Source organism: Artemia sp. Qi Xiang Cuo, chromosome 19, assembly GCF_049724085.1.
Source record: "Artemia sp. Qi Xiang Cuo chromosome 19, ASM4972408v1, whole genome shotgun sequence".
Taxonomy (NCBI): domain Eukaryota; kingdom Metazoa; phylum Arthropoda; class Branchiopoda; order Anostraca; family Artemiidae; genus Artemia; species Artemia sp. Qi Xiang Cuo.
The window spans coordinates 40,398,227-40,421,926 of NC_142812.1; the positions used below are offsets into that span (position 1 = coordinate 40,398,227).

The window sequence follows — 23,700 nt, forward strand, 5'->3', positions numbered from 1 at the left end:
ATACCTGTTTAATTGTATCTGGTTACACAATTCCTTCTATTCTGGATGGAAAGTAATTAAAAAAAAAAAAAAAAAAAAAAAAAAAAAAAAAAAAAAAAGGCGTTACAGTCCCTCGTGAGCTGTAACCTGCTGAAACGTTTCATTTTATCCTTGTTTTTCGACCGCCTGCCTTCACCAATTTGTAACGCCAATTGTGTTTAGATCATCTTTACCATCATCGACAAAACGTAATTTTGATCTTCCTCGCTTCTTCTGCTGCTCCCTTCTTCTCGCTTCTTCAGTTGATTAAGGAGTTTCTCCTGCTGGGTTATTATATTTCAGCCTCATTTTATGGTTTATCCCTCTCAAACTATTTATTTTTTATATTTCGACAACAGCGGGTTCCAAGCACATATACAGAATGTCTTTTTTTGGGAAATGTAATTTGGAAAAGAATGACACGCAGAAATGAGCAAATTAAATTACAAAATTCACGGGCATGAAACCCTCTTCCCTGCGTGCGCGCCAGCACAGTTATTGAAAAACATAACACAGTTTGTAATTGAACCAGCCTCTCCATTGTTCATTCTAATTTGTTTCACAAAATAAGTTCTTAATAAAAAAAAAAAAAAAACACATGCCTTTTGTTATATTATGTCTACAAATTTTTATGCTGTTTCAACTCAAAATACAAATGTTTTCCTCTGATAAAAGGTTAATTTATCATTTACAAAGATGGAATAAGCATACTGTTACATTTAACTAAACTTGTTTATAACATATCAAGACCAACTTTTGACCGAGGTGTTTGTTCCGCGTTTTTTTTGTAGAATATAATCAATAAGACATCCAATTTGTGCAAGTATGGTCTGGGATTAGAAAAAGCCCAACAACAAACTTTTATTTATCCAAATGAAATATAATTTATGAGTAGTCACTTTGACCTAGCCAATGAATGGTACGGACATGTTTATTCCAAAAGAGTCTTGGCCAAAAAATTTAACAAGATTGAGATAAAGTACCAGGGACAGTGGAAATTAAATACGATTTTTGAATTGATTAATTAGGAGCTTGCACAAACATATATCTTAAAAATCTAGGGAAAACTAGGAATTCAATTTTTAACGAAAAAAGACCTCCATTAATTGAAACGTGGGTAAAAAAAATCAAGCAAAAACAAAAGCTAAAAACAAATGGCACCATACATTCCGAGAACATAAAGCCCTCCTTTGAAGGCATTGTTGTTTTGGGATTCAACAATTTTGTTTTTTTGGGATTGTTAATGTCTGAATTCTTTTGGGCGAAAAGTTTATTTCAAAATTAGCTAATTAGTTTTGCTTCTTTTTTTTATTACGGTTCAACGTGGCAATATTGACGACAACGTGGTACTACCCATGAAGATAAAAATATCATAAAACAAAACGCTATACATCGCCAGATTTCCTATTGCTACCATAATTTGTTTTGATAGATTTCATAGGTTTCTTGACTGCATTATTAAGGCCGGTTTTTATAGTATATACAAAACAAAACAAATTATACTTACTAAGAAACTAATAGAAACTTGATTCAAACTTCACTTTTTCCATTCAAAGTAAAAAGGGATTTGAAAACTCAAAACAATCATAACTTAGCTATTTAAGATGTCGAACTTAAAGTAATAATTAATTACCACAAATGACTGGCTTTTGCCGCCCCCTTGAACACCCCAAAAAGCTGGGCTAATATTTTCAACTTACTGAAAACAAAAATATATTTTGAACTGTTTATTTAAAAAAAAAAAAAAAAAAACTCTGCTCAAGTTAGCTAAACTGAACGGATAAAAACGTTTGATCTAAATTGTCTTTTTGTCATCTCTTTCGTTTGACTGTTTTGAACAGGTACTAATTTTCGTCAACGTTTCCTTCCTTGTGAATTTATTCCTCTCAAGCGCATGATGATAGGCAGCGCAATAGCGCTGCCTAAGTAAAGAACGATGGTGGCACAATGTATTTTTTTTCTAGACCAGGGCACTTCGTATCGAAGGAGTTGTCGCAGAAAATTCGAAAAGGGCTCATTCGATTGGAAATTGGAATGGCTAGTGCCCTTTTTCATAGTCGAAAGGGATTGGAAGGCAAATAACACCCATTCCACGCCCACAATTTCCCCAAACACATCCAATCAAAATTTTGAGATAGCCATTTTGTTCATCGTAGTTGATTTCTAGAAAGAAATTATGTTTTTGAGGAAGATACTCCCTCCCCAAAGCCCTCAGGGCAAGGGTTGTAGGTTATGCCCTGGGGGCATATAAGGTTTTTATAGAAAACATTGTCGTAGAAACTTCGAAAAGGGCTCATTTGATTGGAAATTGAGAGATAGTGCCCTTTTTAATAGACGAAAGGGATTGGAGGGCAACTAACCCCCCTCTCACGCCCACCTTTTCCCCAAACACATCCAATCAAAATTTTGAGATATCCATTTTGTTCAAGGTAGTTGAAAGTTCTGGAAAATAGGTCTTTGAGAATAACACCCTCCTCCCTCCCACCACAGCCCTCTGGGCAAGGGTTATAAGTTATGCGCTGGGGCATATACGGTTATTTATAGAAAGCTTTGTCGTAGAAACTTCAAACATGGCTCATTGGATTAGAAATTGTAATGGCTAGTGCCCTTTTTAATAGTCGAAAGTGATTGGAAGGCAACTAATACCCCTTTCACCATTTCCCGCCCACCATTTCCCCAAACACATCCAATCAAAATTTTGAGATAGCCATTTTGTTCAACGCAGTTGAAAGTTTTGGAAATAAGATTTTTGAGCAGGGTGCTCCCCCCACAATCTTCAGGGCAAGGGTTAGTTATTCCCTGGGGGCATATAAGGTTTTTATTGAAAGGTTTGTCGTAGAAACTTGGAAAAGGGCTCAGTCGATTAGAATTCAAAGGACTAGTGCCCTTTTTAACAGTCGAAAGTGATTGGAGGGCAACTAACCATTTCCCCAAACATATACAATCAAAATTTTGAGGTAACCATTTTGTTCAACATAGTTGAAAGCTCTGGAAGTTAGGTCTTTGAGGATGACAACCACCCCAAACCCATCAGGACAAGTGTTGTTAGTTATGCCCTGGGGGCATATACGGTGTCTATAGAAAGTGTTTTCGTAGAAACTTCAAAAAGGGCTCATTCGATTGGAAACTCAAAGGGCTAGTGGCCTTTTTAATAGGCTAGTCGAAAGTGATTGAAGGAAAACTAACCCCCCTCTCATACCCACCATTTTGCCAAACACAATCAAAATTTTGTGATAGACATTTTGCTCATTGTAGTTGAAAGGTCCATAAATTATGTCTTTGAGGATGAAACTCCCCCTACGGCCCTCAAGGCAAGGTTTGTAAGTTATGCCCTGAGGGGTATATAGGGTTTCTATAGAAAGTGTTGTCGTAAAACTTCAAAAATGGCTCACTCGATTGAAAATTGAAAGGGCAAGTGTCCATTTTAATAGTTGAAAGTGATTGGAGGGCAACTAACCCTCCTCTCACGCCCACCATTTTTCCAAACACTTGCAATCAAAATTTTGAGATATTCATTTTTTTCAATGTATTTAAAAGTTCTGGTAATTAGGTCTTTTAGGATGATAACCCCCTCAGAGTCCTGAGGGTAAGGGTTGTAAGTTATACTCTGGGCGCATAAAAGTTTTTTTTATAGAAAGTGTTGTCGTAGAAACTCAAAAAGGCTCATTTGATTGGAAATTGAAAGGGCTAGTGCCCTTTTTAATAGTTGAAAGTAATTAGAGAGCAGCTAACCCCCCTCTCACTTCCACCATTTCCCCAAACACATATATTCGTATGGTAAGGTACGGGTTTCACCACTTATTGGTGCAAAAATGGTGCTACACCACTTATTGGAGGGGAAAGCCCCTGGTGGTGCCAAATATTATAATGGGATGCCCGCGCTTATCACAACGGTTCTATAGATATTGGGCATGTTAATGATCAATTTAAAATACACCCTGCCCCAGGGTATCATAATGTGGTGGTCGAACGGTCAAATGGCCAAACTGTAAGTCCAAGGGCACATCTAACTCGGTCAAGCGCTAAAATCTTTGGCTTTCTCCTTGGAAGGTAAACGAATCCCCCTGTCGGTACAATAATGACGGTATTTATTGCAACTCTTTTCCTACCCTGTCTGGGTTCCTTGAAAAAAAAAATAGTCTACACAGCTGTAGAAAATAGCTTACTTGTGATCTTCCAAGAAAGTCACACACATATATCAACTCTGAAAAAGACAGACTCCCCCAAACGGGGTCTCAATATAGACTAACTAAATAATATTGGTTCTGTACAACAAACTTTGCATAGGAGTGGACCTTCGCTTGGCTCTGGCCAATCCTCTAAATCACCATCCAAGATCCATTCTACTTTTGCGTAACTTTGTCTTTCAATGGCCCTGACCCGGAAGACCAAAATAAAATTTAACTTCAAAACTTACTTATTGCAAAAAAACCTTGCTTACCAGTGAGAGTTCAGCTTATGACTAGAAAAATTTTGTAAGCAAATATAATTACAGAAAAGAAAATAGGTCATTTATCTGAACAGAAAAAAAACAAGGGGTGGAACCCCAACGACATACAATTAGAATTTTGAGACAGGCATTTTCTTCAACGTAGTTGAAATTTCTGGAAACTGTGATTTTGAGGATGACAGACCCCCCAAACCCCTCACGGCAAGGGTTGTAAGTTATTCCCTGGGGGCATATAAGATTTTTATAGAAAGTGTTTTCGCAGAGACTTCAAAAAGGGCTCCTTAGATTGGAAATTGAAAGCTAGTGCCCTTTTTGATACTCGAAAGTGATTGAAGGGCAACTAATCCCCCTCTCACGCCCACCATTTCGCCAATCACATCCAATCAAAATTTTGAGATAGCCATTTGGTTCAACGTAGATGAAAGTTATGGAAATTTGGTTTTTTAGGATCACACCCCCCCCCCCACAGCCTTTAAGGCAGTGGTTTTAAGGTGTGCCATGGGGGTATATAAGGTTTTTTATAGAAAATGTTGCAGAAGCTTCAAAAAAGGTCCATTCAATCGGAAATTGAAAAGGCTAGTGCCCTTTTTAATAGGCTAGTCAAAACTGGTTGGAGAGCAACTAACCCTTCTCTCACGCCCACCTTTCCCCTAACACATCCAATCAAAATTTTTCTTTTTTTTTCAAAAAAATTCTTCTAAATGTTTTCACTTTTATAACTTTAAGAAATCAAAAATTGATTAAGATTTTAAGGAATAAATATCAGCACATGTATATTAAACTGACAATGCACATTTTTTTCAGTAAATTCATTTAAATTTTTTCAGTAAAAGTACAAATTATATTCTGGCTTTTAGAAAGCATAGGGCTTAGAACCCTTCTCGCATTAATTTCTGCTTGTTTTGAGTTTGACTTATTTTAATTTCTGTTTGGTTTGGGTTTCATTTATTTATTGATACTGATTTGCGGTAGTTGTGCGCTTTGTAGATTTTTTGATTCTGTTTTGTTCATTTTTGGTTTAATGGAGCTCTTTACTTTTTTTTGAAAAAAATTATTTTGTGCAAAAAGTTTTTTTTATTATTAGTCGGATTCAGGGACGTATCCTTGATTTTTTGGGGGGTAGGGATTTACAAAAAAAAACTTAAAAAACGCAACAAAAATTAATTTATATTCATTTTGTAACGTTTTTCGAGCCGGACGAATATTTAGGGGGGAGGTTAAACACCTAACCCCCCTGGGTACGGCCTTGATCGTATAGTTAGTTACCAAAACTTCCAGAATCATTGATAGGGAATATCAGAAGCAATCTATAGTATTATTTATTTTAAAAAAAAAGTTACTCTGATGAAAGTAAAGAGCTAAGTTGAAATCCCAAATGTACAGAAATTACTGCTTTACTGCTTCTGCAACATATTTTTTTTTTTTTGTTAACTGTTTCAAATAAACTGGTTCGTGATATTTCCCTATATTTTTAGAATTCTGAAAAACTAGCGCTTTACTGAAAACTGTGCTTCTTAAGTTATTCAAAGTGTTGAAATCGTGTCTTGAGAGCTTTATGAATTATTCTTTCATTTTTGCAGGTTACTTAAGTATTTTCCTGTTATGCTGTGTCGATTTTGTGTTTCCAGTAAAGCGCTGGTTTTCCAGAACTCTACAAATATAGTAAAATATCATGAACCAGTTTGCTTGAAAGTTTTTCGAAAATATGTTGCATAAACGGCGAAACAGAAATTTTCGTTCGTTTTAAGTTTCAACTTCGCTCTCTACTTTCATGAGCAAAACTTTTTTTTTTTTTTCTAGTTCAAGTTTTACATTTTTTAAGGTTTTAAGAATATTAACAATAAACCTTATAATTTTTTCAACTTAGGTAAAGAAACTAATAAAGTTAACATGTGTTTTTGCTAAAATATGGCATTAAGAATAGTTTTCACTCCGCATCTCTCTTATTCTTGCCTTGAAAAATCTGAGATTTATCACAAAATGAGCCGACGGGGTATTTATCCTTTTCGTCTTTGAGGAGCTGCAAGTAAAAAATTCAATGAAATGTAAGATTATTTAAAGAATTTAATATGCGTATTTAATATAATTTACAAAAGTTGGTGTTTTTTTTTATTTTTGCTTCTTTGATTACAACGTTTTAGGAGAACCAATTTTTAGAAATGAATTGGTGCTGGAAAGAAGATATACGAAAAAAAAGAATCTGTCCAAGATTCGAGCCTGTGGTACTATGGCCGCAAAGCAAAGCTGTGATCACTATACTGGAGTATCATAAGCATCTTCTTTATAATATTTGTTTTTCAAACTATACAGTTGCTACATGATAAAAATTAAGACAATAAGCAAACCTAGACCTCATAGTTTTTAATGCTTTTTCAACTAAGAACCTACAAAAAGCTGAAATTGTCAATTCCTTTGCATATAGCCTTTAAATACCTCTCTGACGTCTTCTGTGTGCTAGTTCATTTGCTGGCGATTGAGGGGGGGGGGTCCTGGGCCCCTCTAGTTATTGTCCCTGCTCATATTTTGAAAAGTTCCCATTTTGGGGTCTTTTCATTGGAAAAGGCCTTTCTTTGGCATTTTCATTTTTTTTTTTTTAAACGGAAAAACAACCTAAAGTGCCCTTTTTGGATTTAGGACTTGTGAATTCGGAGTCCCAAGCCTCAAGATCTCCGCCTGTGGATTTACTGACTACTAGTTTTTCTGTGGGTATTGCTTCGGATCAGTTTATCCTATTTAGTGAATTTTTTATTAACCGTGGGAAATCAAATACGAACATAAAAGTAAGAAGGACTATATACGATAGATCTGTAAAAAAAAACAAACAATAGAGCCACACTAGCTTGTACTGAATGGAACTCAGTTTATGAAGAAACGGACTCAGACGCAATGGCTGCTCTATTTGATGAGAAATTCTCATCTGCTCTTGACTCGAGCTGCCCTTTTTTGAAAAGATGCTCTGGTAGGTATGTGACACTGAAAAAGCCTTGGATCATGCAAGGATTAATTGCCTGTATGGAGCACAAAAATATGCTGTTTAGGCAATATATTGATAATCCTGATGAATTTAGTACCGAATTCAAAAGCTATAAAAACCCTTTGACATCCCTACTTGGAAAGCTAAAAAGGCATATTACGATAATTAATTTCATGAAGCAGAAGGATCACCAAAGAAGACATGGACTCTAATAAATAAATGCCTGAATAAGCAAAAAACCAACACATTTCATGAGACCATGATGAAGCCAGATGAAATACTTTCAACATCGCAACAAGAAGTAGCCAACATACTCAACAAAGTTTTTGGAGGTATTGGAGAAGCTACTGTAGAGGAAGCTTGTGACCGGTCAACTACCTGCAGAGATAATTACAAAAAATAGCTACCTTCGCCCTCTAGCTCCTCTATGTTTCTGTCACCTGTCATTGAAGACGAACTCCTGAAGATTTTGCAAGCCATGAAAAACGGTCACTCATAAGGTCCAGATGGGTCATCAACGCACCTCATCAAGAAGACCATGGATTGCTATGTCAGCTTTATAACCCATGTCATCAGTTCTTGTTTTATAGACAGAATCTTTCCCACTGTTTTCAATTCGGTGAGGGTAATACCCCTCCACAAAGGTAGCGACCCCAAACAGCCCCCAAACAGATTGATTTATTGTCTTACTACTTTTAACTTCTTCATCGCGCATCAGTTTGTATTCAGGCCTGGGCACTCTACCGAGCATGCTATACTGGTTTTACTACAATTTCTAAATGATGCAATGGACCGTGATGAAATACCAGCTACAATATTTGTGCATGTGAAGAAAGCATTTGATACGATTTGTCATCTGATTATTCTGTATAAGCTTGACAACTGCGGAACAAGAGGCAGTGCTGAATGCTCTCTTACTCCTCCAGTCTTACCTTACTGGTAGGCATCAATTTGTAGACGGAGGTAGAGTAATATTGGTAAAAATCCCCAGGTTCAGGAAAGGTAGGAGTACCGCAAGGTTCAATTCTTGGACCACTTCTGTTTCTAATCTATGTCAGTGATCTTATGGACACATGTCAGTGATCTTATGGACACAATCGCAGGTGATGGACTTGTCTACTATTCGCAGACGACACAGCTAATTCTGGTACAGGTAAAGATGAATCATCGGTCAGAGAAAACATCTGTCATAGCCTAATGAAGCTATTGTGGTTTGGTGACAACCGCATTATTTTAAATTCATCGAAGACCCATTTTATCCTCTTTTCTCGGCTTTCTCATGCCCTGCCGTCGCTTTCTCAAATATCTGTCTATTTTAACGGAGAAATTGTTTCCATTACTAGAAAATAATCTTGTAAGTACCTAGGTCTTATAGTTGATGAAACTTTATCTTGGAAGCTTCATCTTAATAGACTAAGGATTCGGCGAGGAACGAATGTAGGGTTACTGCGGTATCTAAAATTATACCTCCCTTTCCCTGCCCTTAAGTCAGTGTGTTGTTCTTTAATTAAATCTTATTTTTAATTATTATCCCATTGCTTATTTAAATACTTTTATATCTCGAATTATAAGCCCTTTGTATATTAAAATAAAGCCATTTGTATATTAAAAGCACACCTTCCTTCCCCATCGACACTCCCTGATAAGTCACCTGCTAAGAGTCTCACTTTTGAAGATATTGCCAGTTGATCTCGTCCTTCCAGTCCGTTGTGTCCTTTTTAGGACTGAATAAAATAAAGAATTATTACCAATGGCTCTTGATTTTATTAATTTCTCGCTATTTTTTTTTTTTTTTTTTTTTTTTTTTTTTTTTTTTGTGTGTGTGTGTTCAGAAGAGGTGTAGTCTAAGAAGACGTTCAGCTAAATTGCCTGGCCCTAGAATTCATACTGAACGATCCAGATTTTCTCCAAAAAATTCAATAATAAAGTTTTGGAATATTTATGAAAGTTATTTGGATTCACATTCTTCTATTTTACTTTCTAAAAATAATTTAAAACTACATCTAATAGATAATTATCAATTAATATTAAGTTATGGTTGCCGGTGCTGGTGTTTATTTATATTATATTTTTTATTTGATTTGGAATGTGCGCAGTGAGTTGAATGTGGTGTCTTATTTTCTTTTTTACGATATTTCTTTTTAATGTTTATTATTATTTATTTTTCATTAGTTTTATAATATTATTTATTTTTCTTCTTGTAAAAGTGCCGGTTTTCGAGTATAACTCAGTTTGTAGTCACCCTCTTTAAATATTTTTCTTTTTTGTTGTATATTGTATTATAGTGAGTGAAATTAGTTTGTAAATTAAAAGAACGTTGAAATTTATGATTACGTTATCAAGTTAAATTTATAAAAAGCGACAATATATATAAAATTATATTTTAACTGAACCCTAAGGCAGCTCTCTATCATGTTGCAGTAGCTAGTCCTGTTCTGTTAGTTCTGTTCTAGTTCTGTTAGTCAGTAGACGATTCGTGAATAATATTAAGGGGGCTGGGAGGGGGGATATTGAAGAGGGGGATTATAAACCTCGGGACTGGAGTTTTCAACTGTGGAAATTAGGATATTTCCATTTCCCATTCTTCCCAGTCTTTCCGTTCCAAAAATGGCACCGAAAGTGCCTTTTGGGGTGCCATATGGCACTTAATGATGGTGTTATCAGTTCAAATTTATGAAAATTGATTAGATATGAAAATTAGATTTTAAGTTAGCCCTTAAACATCTCTGTAGGATGTTCCAGCCCCCCCCCCCCACACTCTCTCCCTTCTAGAAATGGCACACAAATTTTATTGTTCGGAGCCATATGGTGTTTTATGGTGGCCTCATCAAGTCAAATTTATAAAAAGTGACTAAATGTAAAAATTTGCTTTTAAATGAGCTCTTGAACTGCTCTCTGTGATGCTCAAGTGTCCTGCTAGTGGCAAAGAAAAAAAGGGGCAAATCTGCTATTAAAATTGATCGAAATAATAGTTACCATCCCCAAATCCACTGCAAATGACAATTTTTCTCATAAAAAGTCTTTTGAAAATGTATTTTTAAACATTTGGTTGCTGTGGACCGTAGTTCGCTCTTTAGGCCCCTAGGTAGCACCTATCACTGCAACAATGATACAATAAAAAATAAATTCAAACTTAAGACAAGTATATAACATTGAGGTTACCGCCCCCTTAAAACGCCTTGAGTCTAAAACATCTTTTGTGCTTTAATAAAACAAAAAGGAGAAGTACAAGTATCCAGCAAAAAAAATACCATTGTTTTATATGAATACATTTGTGAGAATTAATAATTTTTTGCTATTTTCCATATTTCCATACTCTTTTCAAATGTCTAGACAAATCCATCGTTGAAACGAAGCTTTCAATTTGTTAATCTGTCTTGTGTATTCCAAAGGAAAATAGCCTTTTTGTGAGTTTTGAGGAGGGCGGCAACGCCACAGTTATTTGTGGTCCAGTTATTCTGTTTCAATATTTTAGTTTAACCTGTTTCCTTCGTTGAAAGTTTTGGTTATTCTAGGTCTAACTCCTTCATTCGTGGTAATTCTCATATGTGTTTAAGCTCGATATCTTATATTAGCTAATTTATGCTAGTTTTAAAATAGTCTTCTATTTTTTGTTGAAAACCTTATGATTTAATATGTCAAAGAAAAGATTTTCGGCTACTAAAGTACTTGATATCGAGAATTTTTGTGAAATTCTGAGCAAAGTTTAGTTTATCTGTTTAATTTACCCATGCTATGTGTATTTTCTGGAAACAGTTTCTCCTCCTGGAAAGAATACAGCTTTCCTCTGCTCTTGAAATATACAATACTAAAGATTTCCTGTCAGTGAAAGACTCAGTTTTATCTGTGTTTTATTTAAATTATTTCCCTTCTTGTTGACTTGTTGCTGAATAAACACCAGTAAACTGAAGAATAAAATAAATAGATGATGTGCGAAACATAATACAGGCTCTTATTGTGGATTAATTAAGAAAAAAACTTTTTCTTCAAAATACGTTTTTAAAAAAAAAGTAAAGAACGCCATTAAACCGAAAATGAACAAAAATAGAATCAAATAATATATCAAGCATACAACTACCACAAATCAGTATCAATAAATAAATGAAACCCAAAACAAACAGAAATTAAAATAAGTAACAGAGTCTAACTCAAAACGAGCAGAAATTAATATGATTAGGGTTCTAAAACCGTGTGCTTTCTAAAAACCAGAATATAATTTGTGCTTTACTGAAAAAAAATTCAAATGAATTTACTGAAAAAAAAAATGTGCATTGTCAGTTTAACATACGTATGCTGATATTTATTCCTTAAAATCTTAATTAGTTTTTGATTTCTTAAAGTTATAAAAATGAAAACATTTAAAGGAAGTTTTTCTGTGAAGGACAAATTATATTCTGGCTTTTAGAAAGCATTGGGTTTTAGAAACCTACTCATATTAATTTCTGTTCGTTTTCAGTTTGACTCTGTAATTTATTTTAATTTCTGTTTGTTTCGGGTTTCATTTATTTATTGATACTGATTTGTGGTAGTTGTATGCTTGGTAGTTATTTGATTCTATTCTTGTTCATTTTTGGTTTAATGGAGTTCTTTACTTTTTTTTGAAAAAAACTTATTTTGTGGAAAAAGTTTAAAAAAAATTAATTTCTGTTCGTTTTATATTGACATAGTCTTTTTCACAGGAAAAGAAAATAATAGTTTAAATCTTTCAGGTTTAACTCTAAGAATTTATACTTTTGCCTGCTATTTATATGCTGGAGAAACTTTTTCAGAAATTTTTAGCAACATAAAGTCTTGAAAATCATGACACAAATAGTAGTGTTTAATTTAGCCATATATATCCTCTAGTTAACTTATAAATAATAGTTAATACCATTCCCTCTTTCATTATAATACTATTTATGCTCTTTCAGAGCCTGGATACACTGACGCTCTTTTGATTTAATAAAATTTTAAGAGCAGAAGTAGTAATAGAAGTAGCCCCAAAAATTTTAAGTTATTACCCTCAGTCGTTCTTGGTATATTCCTGAGATGTCTTATTTGCAACCAGCATACAAACAATGTTTTGATTTAATTTTTATGTAACATTTAGTTTTTAAGCATAATGGGCAAATTACATAACTGTGAGGGGTTGACCAACCCAATAACCCTAAAGATATAGTTACTAGACCATTAAGCTATGCTGAACAAAATGGCTGTCTTAAAATTTTGACTGGAAGTATCTGTAAAAATATGAGCTAAAGGGGAGGGCTGATTGCCCTCCAATCACTTTTGACTCTTAAGAGGGCACTAGAACTTTTAATTTTCAATCAAATTAGCTCCTTTAAAATATCAATGATACTACTAGTTATGATAGAGCATCGCTGCCTGTGTCCTTATATGCCCTGTAGCGCCCTTTTAATACCTGCATGCATATAGGTTTTTCGTTTAATTGAAACTCCTAAACCTTCCCTAAAAGTTTCAACCTAATGCCATTAGTGTCGTTATTTACAGTAACCGTAGAAGGCTAGAAGCAGGATTAAATACACACAGTGTCTTCTGGCTAGCTCAAATCCACAACTTATGAATTTATGAAGGTAAAATTTTCAGAGAATATTTTTGTTGTACGGATGACAACCTGCCGTTCCTATGCAGGTTGTCAACAGGGCATATCAGCAATATCATAGGAACAGTTTCGTGTGTGAAATTAAAACTTACAATGCTTGTTGTGGGGGATGTTGAACTAACCAAAAGACAATATTTGCATCATAATACTAATGTTTCTACTCCTACAACTACTGCTACTAATACTGTTACTGCTACTACTACTAATGCTGCTAAAACTAATGCTACTACTATTAACTGAACTCCTACTGCTACTACTATATTTACTGGTACTAATACTACAACTAATAAATCCAACGGTATTAAGGCGAAAATGTTGGGCAATATTGTAACTGTATTGAAATAAATCGAAACACACTATGCTAACTTGCGATATCAAAAAGACATGTAAGCAATGCTTCAGGACCGGTTGGTGCTGTTAAGTTGAAAATTTCCTCACGTGTTGACCAGGGTGTTTAAATAAAAGGTGCTATTTACATTCTGCTACTTCTGCTACTACAACCATTGTTACGCATAATTACTGAATCTTTCAACAATGCTGAAAAAATTGATGTCTCAAAACTTTGTTTGATATTTATTTGGGATATGATGGGCATGAAGGGGGAAGGGGTTTCTCAAATCACTTTGATTCTTAAGAAGGTCACTATAACTTCCAATTTAAAATCAGATGAGACCCATCTGAATTTCATACGACTACCCATTCCATAAAAACCTTATATGCCTACAGGGCATAACTTAAAGCCCTTGCCTCAGGGCTCTGGGGCTTGTGCCGACCCTGGAAACATTTTTGTATGTTCTTTGGACTATTTAAAACAAAATTACCATCGCACAATTTTAATCAGGTGCATTTGATGAAAAGAGGTGTGGTTGAGTGGGGGGGGGGTACTACTGACCTCCATCACTATTGACTCTTAAAAGGGAACTAGAACTTCCAATTTTAACCAAATGAGCCACCTCTAAAGCATATACAACCATCCCTTTCATAAGAACCTTAAAAGCCCCAGGGTTATAATTTACAACCCCCGCCCTCAGCCTCTGGTGGTTTGCATCAACCTCAAAAGCCTTGCTATACGATATTTGATCTATTTTGAATAAAAGGACTGTCTCAAAATATCTCTTGGATACATCTCAGGAAAACACGACGTGTTTTTGTGTGTGTGTGTGGGGGGGGGGGGTAGCTGCGCCCTGATCACTTTGACTCTTAAAAAGGGCACTAGAACTTATGATTACCAATCCAAAGAGTCCCCTCCAAAGCATGTACGACCACCCTTTTTATAAGAACCTTATATGCTCAAAGGGCATAATTTACAACCCTGTCCATGAGAGCTGTAGGGGGGGGTGTCTTCCTCACCGACATAATTTCCAAAACCTTCAACTACGACGACTAAAATTGTTATCTCCAAATTTTGATTGGAGGTGTTACGGAAAATGATGAGCGTGGACGGGGGGGGGAGCTGTTTATTCTCAAATCACTTAGACTGTTGAAAAGGGCACTATAACTTTCAATTTCAAATCAATAAGCCCCATCTGAGGTTTATACGACCGCAGTCCATTATAACCTTATATGCCCCCATAAAATAACTTACAAACCTATCCCCAAAGCGCTGGGGGCTTGTGTCATCCCTAGAGACATTATTGTATGATCTTTGGAATATTTTGAAAATAATCGCTATATCCTAATTTCAAGCAGATGTGTTTGGTGAAAGGAGGGGTTGTAAGGAAGGGGGACTAAATGCCCTCAATCCCTGTTGACGCTTAAAAAGGAATTAGAACTTCTAATTTTCAACCAATTGAGCCTCTTCTAAAGTTAAATAACCATCCCTTTCATAAAAACCTTAAATACCTCCTTGGCGTAACTTACAACCCTTGTCCCTAATCTTTGGGGTTGTTTCAACGCCAAAAGCCTGGTTATATGATATTTAGACTATTTTGAATAGAATGACTGTCTCAAAATTTCTATTAGATGCATTTCAGGACAATACGACGTGTGTGTGGGGGGGGGGGGAGGGTTAGCTACCCTCCGATCACTTTGACTCTTAAAAATAGCACTAGGGCGTTGCCCTCCGAAGTTTTTATGACCACGCTTTCTATAAAAACCTTATACTCCCCCAGGGCATAACTTACATCGCTTGCCCTGAGGGCTGCGGGGATTTGGTATCCTCAAAGACATAATACCTGGACCTTTCAAATACTTTGAACAAAATAGCTATCTCAAAATTTCGATTGGAAGTGTTTGGGGAAATGATGGGCGTGGGGGGGGGGTCTTTTGCCCTCTGATTGCTTTCAGCTAATAAAAAAAGCTACTAGTCCTCTTAATTTCTAATCGAATGAGCCCTTTTCGAAGCTTCTACGACAACACTTTCTATAAAAACCGTATATGCCCCAAGGAATGTATAACTTACAACCGTTTTCCTGAGGGCTAGGAGGGGGGGGTCATCCTCAAAGACATAATTTCCAGACCTTTCAACTACGTTGAACAAAATGGTTATATCAAAATGTTGATCAGAAGTGTTTTGGGGAAATGATGTTGGTGGGGGGGGGGGTGATTCTCCCTCCGATTACTTTCGACTATTGAAAAGGGCAATAGCCCTCTCAAGTTTGAATCCAATGAGCCCTTTTTGAAGTTTTTACGACAGCGATCTCTATAAAAACCTAGGGCATAACTTACAACCTTTGCCATGGGGGCTTTGGGGGATTTGTCATCCTCAAAGACATATTTGCGGACCTTTCAACGACGTTGAACAAAATGGCTATCTCAAAGATTTGATTGGATGTGTCTGGGGAAATGGTGGGCGTGAAAGGAGGGTTATTTGCCCTCCAATCACTTTCGACTGTTGAAAAGGGCACTAGCCCTTTCAATTTCCAATCGAATGATCCCTTCTTGAACTGTACGACAGTGCTTTCTGTAAAAACCTTATATGCCCCCAGGGCACAACTTAAAACTCTTGCTTTGAGGGCAGTGGGGGAGGGGGGTTGTCATCCTCAAAGACCTAATTTCCAGAACTTTTAACTACGTTGAAAAAAATGGCTATCTCAATATTTTGATTCGATGTGTTTGGTAATATCGTGGGCTTGAGAGGGGGGTTAGTTGCCCTTCAATTACTCTCGCCTATAAAAAGGGCACTAGTTCTTCAATTTTCAATCGAATGAGCTCTTTTTGAGGTTTCTACAATCACCCTTTCTATATAAACCTTAAATGCTCCCAGGGCATAACTTACAACCCTTGCCCTGAGGGCTCTGAGGGGGGGGGGCGGGGGTTGTCATCCTCAAAGATATAATTTCCGGACTTTTCAACTACTTTGTGCAAAATGGCTATCTCAAAATTTTGATTGAATGTTTTGGGGAATTGGTGGGCGTGGGAGGGGTGTTAGCTGCCTTCCAATCACTTTTTACTGTTAAAAAGGTCACTAGCCCTTTCAATTTCTAATCGAATGAGCGATTGGGCCAACATTCGCTCATTCGAATGGAAATATATATATATATATATATATATATATATATATATATATATATATATATATATATATATATATATATATATATATATATATATATATATATATTATTTATATATGTTTATATATGTTTATATATATAATTATGATATATATATATATATATATATATATATATAATATATATATATATATATATATAATATATATATATATATATATATATATATATATATATATATATATATATATATATATATATATATATATATATATATATATATATATATATATATATATATATATATATATATATATATTGAAATAACGCAGACTGGTTTCTTGTTGAGGCTCAGGAGCCCCATACGGCACCCTATGGGAGACAGGGGGCAAGATAGGTATAGCCGAACGGAAGTTATAACTTTGAGAAGAACACCCCTCTAATATGGACAAAGCGTCAAATTTTTCACAATTTGGGAATGTTTAACTCTAGAAATGGATATACCAACCAGAATTGCCAACTGCCGACGTCTCAAAACCACGCGCGTTGTGATCATTAGACATATTGCCCTTAAATTTTAAAATATATTCAAAATGAAGTTGTTTTTTTTATTCAAAATAAACATTGAGTTAGATAATAATTCTCGTTCTTTTATAGTTAAACGACAATTTGCATGTGTTAATTTTGATTGCTTGGACCTTTAACTGAACTATAATTGACTTCATAAAATATTTCTTTAAAGTTTTGTCTCTAATTTGTTGAAATGTGTTGAAAAGAATATTAGAAGTCCAAGTAACTAGTCTTGAACCATAGCTGGCTTTACTGTAGTCAAGTCAAGTACCGCACCGTAGCAGCAAAACAAAATTGGTTAACGCATTCTTAGTTGCACAAAATAATTCTTCTTCTTCCTCTATTAGATTTTCTCCTTCTTTCCTTTTTTTGAGCGCCATCCGAAACACATTCTTGGACACCTGGCGGGTAAGATAAGATTTTGATTTAAGAAAAAATGGCTATCACAAGCCGGGACGGGCCATTCGCACTTTGAAATGGTGCATAGGCCTAAAGTCTTTGCAGAATTTTATCAGTTTGAGAGTAGACTTTGGAAAGGTTTGTTTTGGTTGTTGCTTCTCCATCACCTTACTGCAAACTCACTTTTCCATTTCGAAGAAGAATGGTTGCGCTAAACAGCTTTGGAATTTTTTTGTTAAATTGTAATTTCTACTTTCACCGTTTCTACTTGTTAATTTGACTTAGAATTATTTCTTCTTAAATAGTTGGAAATGCTGGAAAGACGACTGGAGGAAAGCACAAGCAGATATAACAGAGGTCATACCGGCTAGCAGTTGTGTCTTTTGCACTCAAATATATTAATTTGAAGTTTTTTTATTTTTGTAGAACTTTTTCTATCGTCGTTTCGTAAAAGAGTGCAAAAAAGAGGGATTTTAGATAAAAATTGGCAAAAAGAGTGCAATTTCCGTCCGCTGAGGAAAAGATTGCAATGAGGTAAATAAGAATGTAAAGACTAAGAAAGGATGCAAGTTGGCAACCCTGATACTAACTGAATCAAACCCTGCAAATAGAAGTATAGACAGGGCGGAAGAGTGGAAGCCGGGTTAAGAAGGTTGCGTGAAGCTAAATAGATATAACCGTACGGCCATCATTAAAGAAGGTCAACCAACTAATTACGCAGGCAACCTGTTCAAACAGACAGTTGAAAAAGTGGAAGTTGAAAATGGAAAGTTGTCTGAGACAGTGTCCAATACTTCTCAAGTAAGGTTTCTCAAAAAATACATTGACTAATAATTGTCTTCTTTTTTTGGTCTTTGAATGGAACAAACGGCTAAACTATTCAAGCTAGAAACTTGGGAATTTTGTGCAATTAGTCTTTAAACCGTCTGGTTACGAATAGAATAACCTAGGTTATGTTTATTCAAAGATGAAAACTATTGCCGGATTGTCTACTGATATAAAATACATTCTTGTTTCTATTTTCTTCTTGTTTTTTAGAAAATATATTTCAAAAAATGCTTGCTTTTTCCGAGTAAAAAAAAAAACTCTTGAAAAAATTGGCCTCCAGTAACTAACAGAGGCAAACAAACTGATAACCTGAAATAATATTTGACCCGCTGGATATTTTTTACGATATAGAAATAAATAGAATATTTATTATATTTAAGTTGAAGACAGAGAGGGATGGTGTTGTTGAAGAAAGTGACCCAAGGGCCTTACTTTAAGCTCTACAAAAACACTGATTGATATTCTTACATGATCCTGGTTGTCAACAACACTTAACTTGCTGATCATCTCTAAAAGATGTATTTAATGTTTTCTAACTTTGGATTTTCTATTCCAATATTAGCTTCGTATTTATAATAGTTAAGTTAAAATATCCTTAAATATAGAATTTGGTGATAATCAGACATCATCTTTGAGATGTCAACTTAGTACCCTTGGCTCTGGAACTGTTCATTGTAATATCAGCCTTAGATTTCAAATCTATAAAGTCCAGAAGCACTTCAGTGCCAATTTTGGTGGAAATCAAGTACAATTTGTGAAATATGTACCAATCATGTTATGATTTGGGACTGGTTAAGGTCTCCACTGCGTCTTAAAATCTTTCTTCTATCCCTATCCCCAGAAAGGAGACCTACACTGGCGGGACACATTGTTTTTCTCAAGGCCATAACAATTTCAATGATCTAAGTAGTATGAAGATTGCAACTTAGAACGTTAGGACGTTGGAAGACAACTATTGTAATAATTATTTGACTGGCAAATTCGGACGTTTTTAGACTTGTTTGAAGTTTCAGAAACTCAACTCTCAGCTCTAGGTAACTGAACAATAGATGACATATCTTTTTATTCAGGTAGGATTTACCTGAAAATTCAGGAAATAAACTTTTTGTTCAGGGAAGATTCAGTAATTGAATTTTAGTTGCTTATTTTATGGCCAAAAAGTGCATGGTATCAGTCATAGTAGTATATGCCTCCGTGGCACCATCTGACAAAGACGTCAGATGGCTAGTGGCTAGTGACTTAGATGAATATTGCATAAAGTTACAAATAGACAAGATCCCATGTAGAAATATGATATTTTTATCAGGGAACTTTCCCAGGGTGGTACAAATAGGGATTTATGGTATCTTATTGCCGTAGAAAGGAAAATAGTAATGACAATAGACTTCCTATATATCAGGTACAAAAATCTAGTTATAACCAAAGCGGTGTTTTATAATAAAATGGTTCAGTAGAAGTACAGGGTAGCCAAAAGTTTTTTTCTGTTAAAGAGAATTGTTTTCATTGATGTTGAATCATAAAATCATAACATATTTCATATCAATGTGTATCCTTTGCTAATATTTATTTCTACTTTTTAGGAGCAAGGCGTTAAGATTTATATCCTGCTATATAAAGAAGTTGAATTTGCTATCGGGATCAATAGCTATTATAGTAAGCAGACTTTGGCGAGGTGTCATCCAAATATCAAGGTAACATTTTCTTAAACTATTTTTGTACTAGTGTTTTTTAGCTCTTTACCTAGTTTCATTACTATTTTTGTCCGTTCTCCGTTGAACATTGACCTCACTGTTCTGCACTGAAAAAGTGAAAATGCAGGATTTTGTAGAGCAGCGTTGTAACATTAATTTTTTCATATCATTACAAATGTCATTGACGGCGCAATTGAGCTAGATCGTGACGAGGTCCTAAAAAAATTACAAAGATTTTATCGCACAATCGTCACAATGGGCTGGTCCACATTCGCCATACCAAAAGTTAGCACGCATGTGTTGCTCAAACATCAAAGTCTATGTTGATAAATAAAAGTTCAAATAGGGATAACATCCTTTTAATAGACAGTGTTTCACAAACAGTGATAGAAATTCATAAAAAATACCAGATATTTCGGTCACATATGGTCACATATAATCACATATATTTGTGAATGTCTATCACTGTTTGTGAAACACTGTCTATTAAAGGGATTTTATCCCTATTTGAACTTTTATTTATGTTCATAGAAAAGCAGTGTGGTCTCCAAAATTATCGAAGTCTATGTTTGACGGTTTTTTACTTTGTTTTGTTTAACTGTAGTGAAGTCGCTTGTCATGAATGGTTACCACAAAGTCATGCAGTCAACGAGGAATTCTACGTGGATTTATTTAGACGTTTACGGGAAGATTTGTAACGGAAAGGCCTGAAATATGAACAAACAAGAAATGAATTTTGCGCAGATACACCGCACCCAGGCATTCGCTTATGCTGGTTTGCCAATTTGTGGCCAATAATGGAGCAGCCATTCATCTTCATCGTCCTCAATCTCCAGATATGGCTGCGGCAGATCTTGTTTCTGTTTACTACAACAAAATTCATCTTAAAAATTGAATTGAATTGAATTTGAATTGACTTACACTTTATTAAAAAAGACAATACATCGTTCAGTCAATTAACAAATAGCCATCCAAGAAGAAACTAAGGTCTGAGGACGGACAGGTAGTACAACAATCAATATCCATAAATTCAACTAAATAACTCTTAAAAAAGAAACAAAAACAAAAAACAAACAAAAAAAAAGAAAAAAAAAGAAAAAAGAAATAAATCTAACAATAATAAAAAAAAAGTAAATATCAAAGTCCAATCTTCCTCGTCAAAAGAATAATAAAAAAAAGGCCACACAAACTATGGTTAAGGCCCCATTTTTAAAGGTTGCAAGAAATTGAAGAGAAATAAATGGCTCACCTAAAAGATATCGCACCAAACGAATTCCAGGGAGTATATGAAAAGTTGAAAAACACTGGCACCAGTGCGTAACAAGGTCTTACTTCGACCTAGATAAGTATTTGTAAAGCTGTTAGTATTGTAATAAAGATTTAATTACTAAAATGATGTCTTTTTTTTAAACAGACTTGGTATGCTGCTATACTTCTATTCCTAGTTTTATCACTAAGTTGCACGCAGTCGTTTCATCTTCTTTGAGATTTTAAATTGGGTTGAGTCCCTTTGCAATAAAATTTTACTGATATCGAGCTTTGGCAAATGTTGGTATTTTAATGATATAGATTCAAACCTTTTTACAAGAAATGTTTATCTAATATCTACGACTAAAGAGTATGGGAAACCCGTAAGGGTCAAATCCTGTCATTAAATATGGGGAGAAAGAGGAAACAAAACTGTATTAATTTTATTGCAATTTCTGTTACCTTCATTAAAGGAGTTGGAAGTTTCAGAGAAAACCGAATGATCGAAGTTGTTAATGTTTATTTTTATAGATCAAACCTGAAATTAATTCGGCAAATAATCAATGCTCTCTTATTTTCAAAAACTTTTTCAACTTCAAATACAGTCTGCACAAATTAAAGGCTAGATTAGATAAATCTTGTCATGTTAAATAAGGCAGATTTTTAGTGCTTATCAATTACAATAGATGAAACCTGGATAATGCCTAAAACAAAAATGTGGTCAAACCTGTGGACTGCGAAAGGAAACTGGGCTCTAACAAAGCACAAATCGTTGGGAAAGTGGTGACGACTGGTTTTGGGATAGTCACGGGGTTATTTTAAATTGATTATCGTTGAAAAGGAAAAACCATTATAGAAACATACTACACGTTGGAGATACTACATACTACATGCTGGACAAGCTGAATGGGTCAGTTGTAGAGATGGTCACATGTACAGAAAATAAAGCTCTGTCTCACCAAGACCCATGCAGTAAAAGCTCAAAGCTCTGGTTGTCCTAGACGAATAATTAATAATACGTACCTCATGAAGGTGGAACAATTCTGAAAAATTTAAGAAACATCATCCATTTGGAACTTTTATCATGTCATCCTGGCTAATTACGAATTTTTCGTATAACTCTGAAATAATGCATGGATTTTTCGATGCATGTATCCACTGCACTGTCTTTCGGTAAGTAATGACCATACAGCCGTTCACCCCCTACCATTTTAAGATTTTAGATGGGTATTTGTTAGGTCTGCTGATAAATTCTTTATTCGTATTTGTCTTTCCGGCTTGTGCTTGTTACTACCATAACAATAGCTTAAGTTTGCTATTAAAGATACACAGTAGTGTGACTGGAATCGACTAGCTCATACATACTCGGAACGCACCGTCCCATTGGGCTTTTCTGAACTTTTCGGAGAACGTGATATTTGGCCAAGTACTTGCAAAACAAGTAGTGCTTTAAAAAAGTTTCTTGTCGTTCTTAAGGACATGTGACAGCCCCCTCATATACAGAATAATTTCTTTTCGTTTTAAAATTTAATGTTCCTTCTTGCTTTCAGTTGAAAAAACTTGTTTTTTATTTAATTTCTGATGGTTTTCAAATCATGCTGGAAATCCCCCCTCCCCTCTGTGGAAAATTTCCCCCAGAAAATCCCCCCCAATGTAAAGTTCCTCTCGCGGATGATTACCCCACGGGAAATTCTTCCCGCGGTAAATACCTCCCTCCAAAATAAGAATTCCCCAGACGATTCCCTTCTCGCTGAATATTTTCCTTGGCCAGTTCTTCCGGTTCATTCTCTCCACATTTTGAACTGAGCAGCCAAAGAGAAAGTAAGGCAAATAAAATGAATTTCGTATATGAATCCTTCCGAAAACTTTGATCATCACGGAAAATCCCCCCCCCCGTGGAAAATAGCCCCCCCCCCCCACAAAAAAAACTTCCCTATATTAACTGATAAAATACTATATTGTAAGGGTTATGGAGGGTCATGTCATTTCAAAAGGCATAGCTACTGGACCTTTCAATTATGCTGAAACAAATGGCTACCTCAAAGTTTTGATTGGATATCTTTGGGGAAAAGGTCACTTAAAAAGGGCCCTCGAACATAAATTTACGTTTGAATGGCCCTCTCCTCATCTTCTATGACCACTGGTTGAAGCGATCACCTCGGGGGGAAAAATAACAAACAAACAAGCATCCGTAATCTTTCTTCTGGCAAAAAATACAAAATTCGACGTTTTTGTAGATAAGAGCTATAAATCTCTACAGAAGAGTTCTCTGATGTGCTAAAAATGATGATGTGATTTTCATTAAGATCGATTGATGTTTTGGGAGTGTTTCCCCTCTTTTTCAAAAATCAAACAAAATTTTCTCGGATTCATAGCTTTTGATGAGTAACATCAAACTTGATGAATTTTACGTATTTGGAATCAGCATAAAAGCCAATTATTCTGATAGAATAATTTTTATAAAA

The 23,700-nt window shown here is 35.2% G+C and overlaps 1 protein-coding gene across 1 annotated transcript in view; it reads left to right on the forward strand.

Annotated features, from left to right (window-relative positions):
- LOC148940837 (phospholipase D1-like) overlaps window positions 1-23,700 on the forward strand; it is a 404,878-nt gene that overhangs the window by 233,511 nt on the left and 147,667 nt on the right. Inside the window, exon 10 of the mRNA XM_089105088.1 lies at window positions 19,877-19,987. Within this exon, the coding sequence (XP_088961214.1) occupies window positions 19,877-19,987 (111 nt within the window). The remainder of the gene's footprint in view (window positions 1-19,876; window positions 19,988-23,700) is intronic.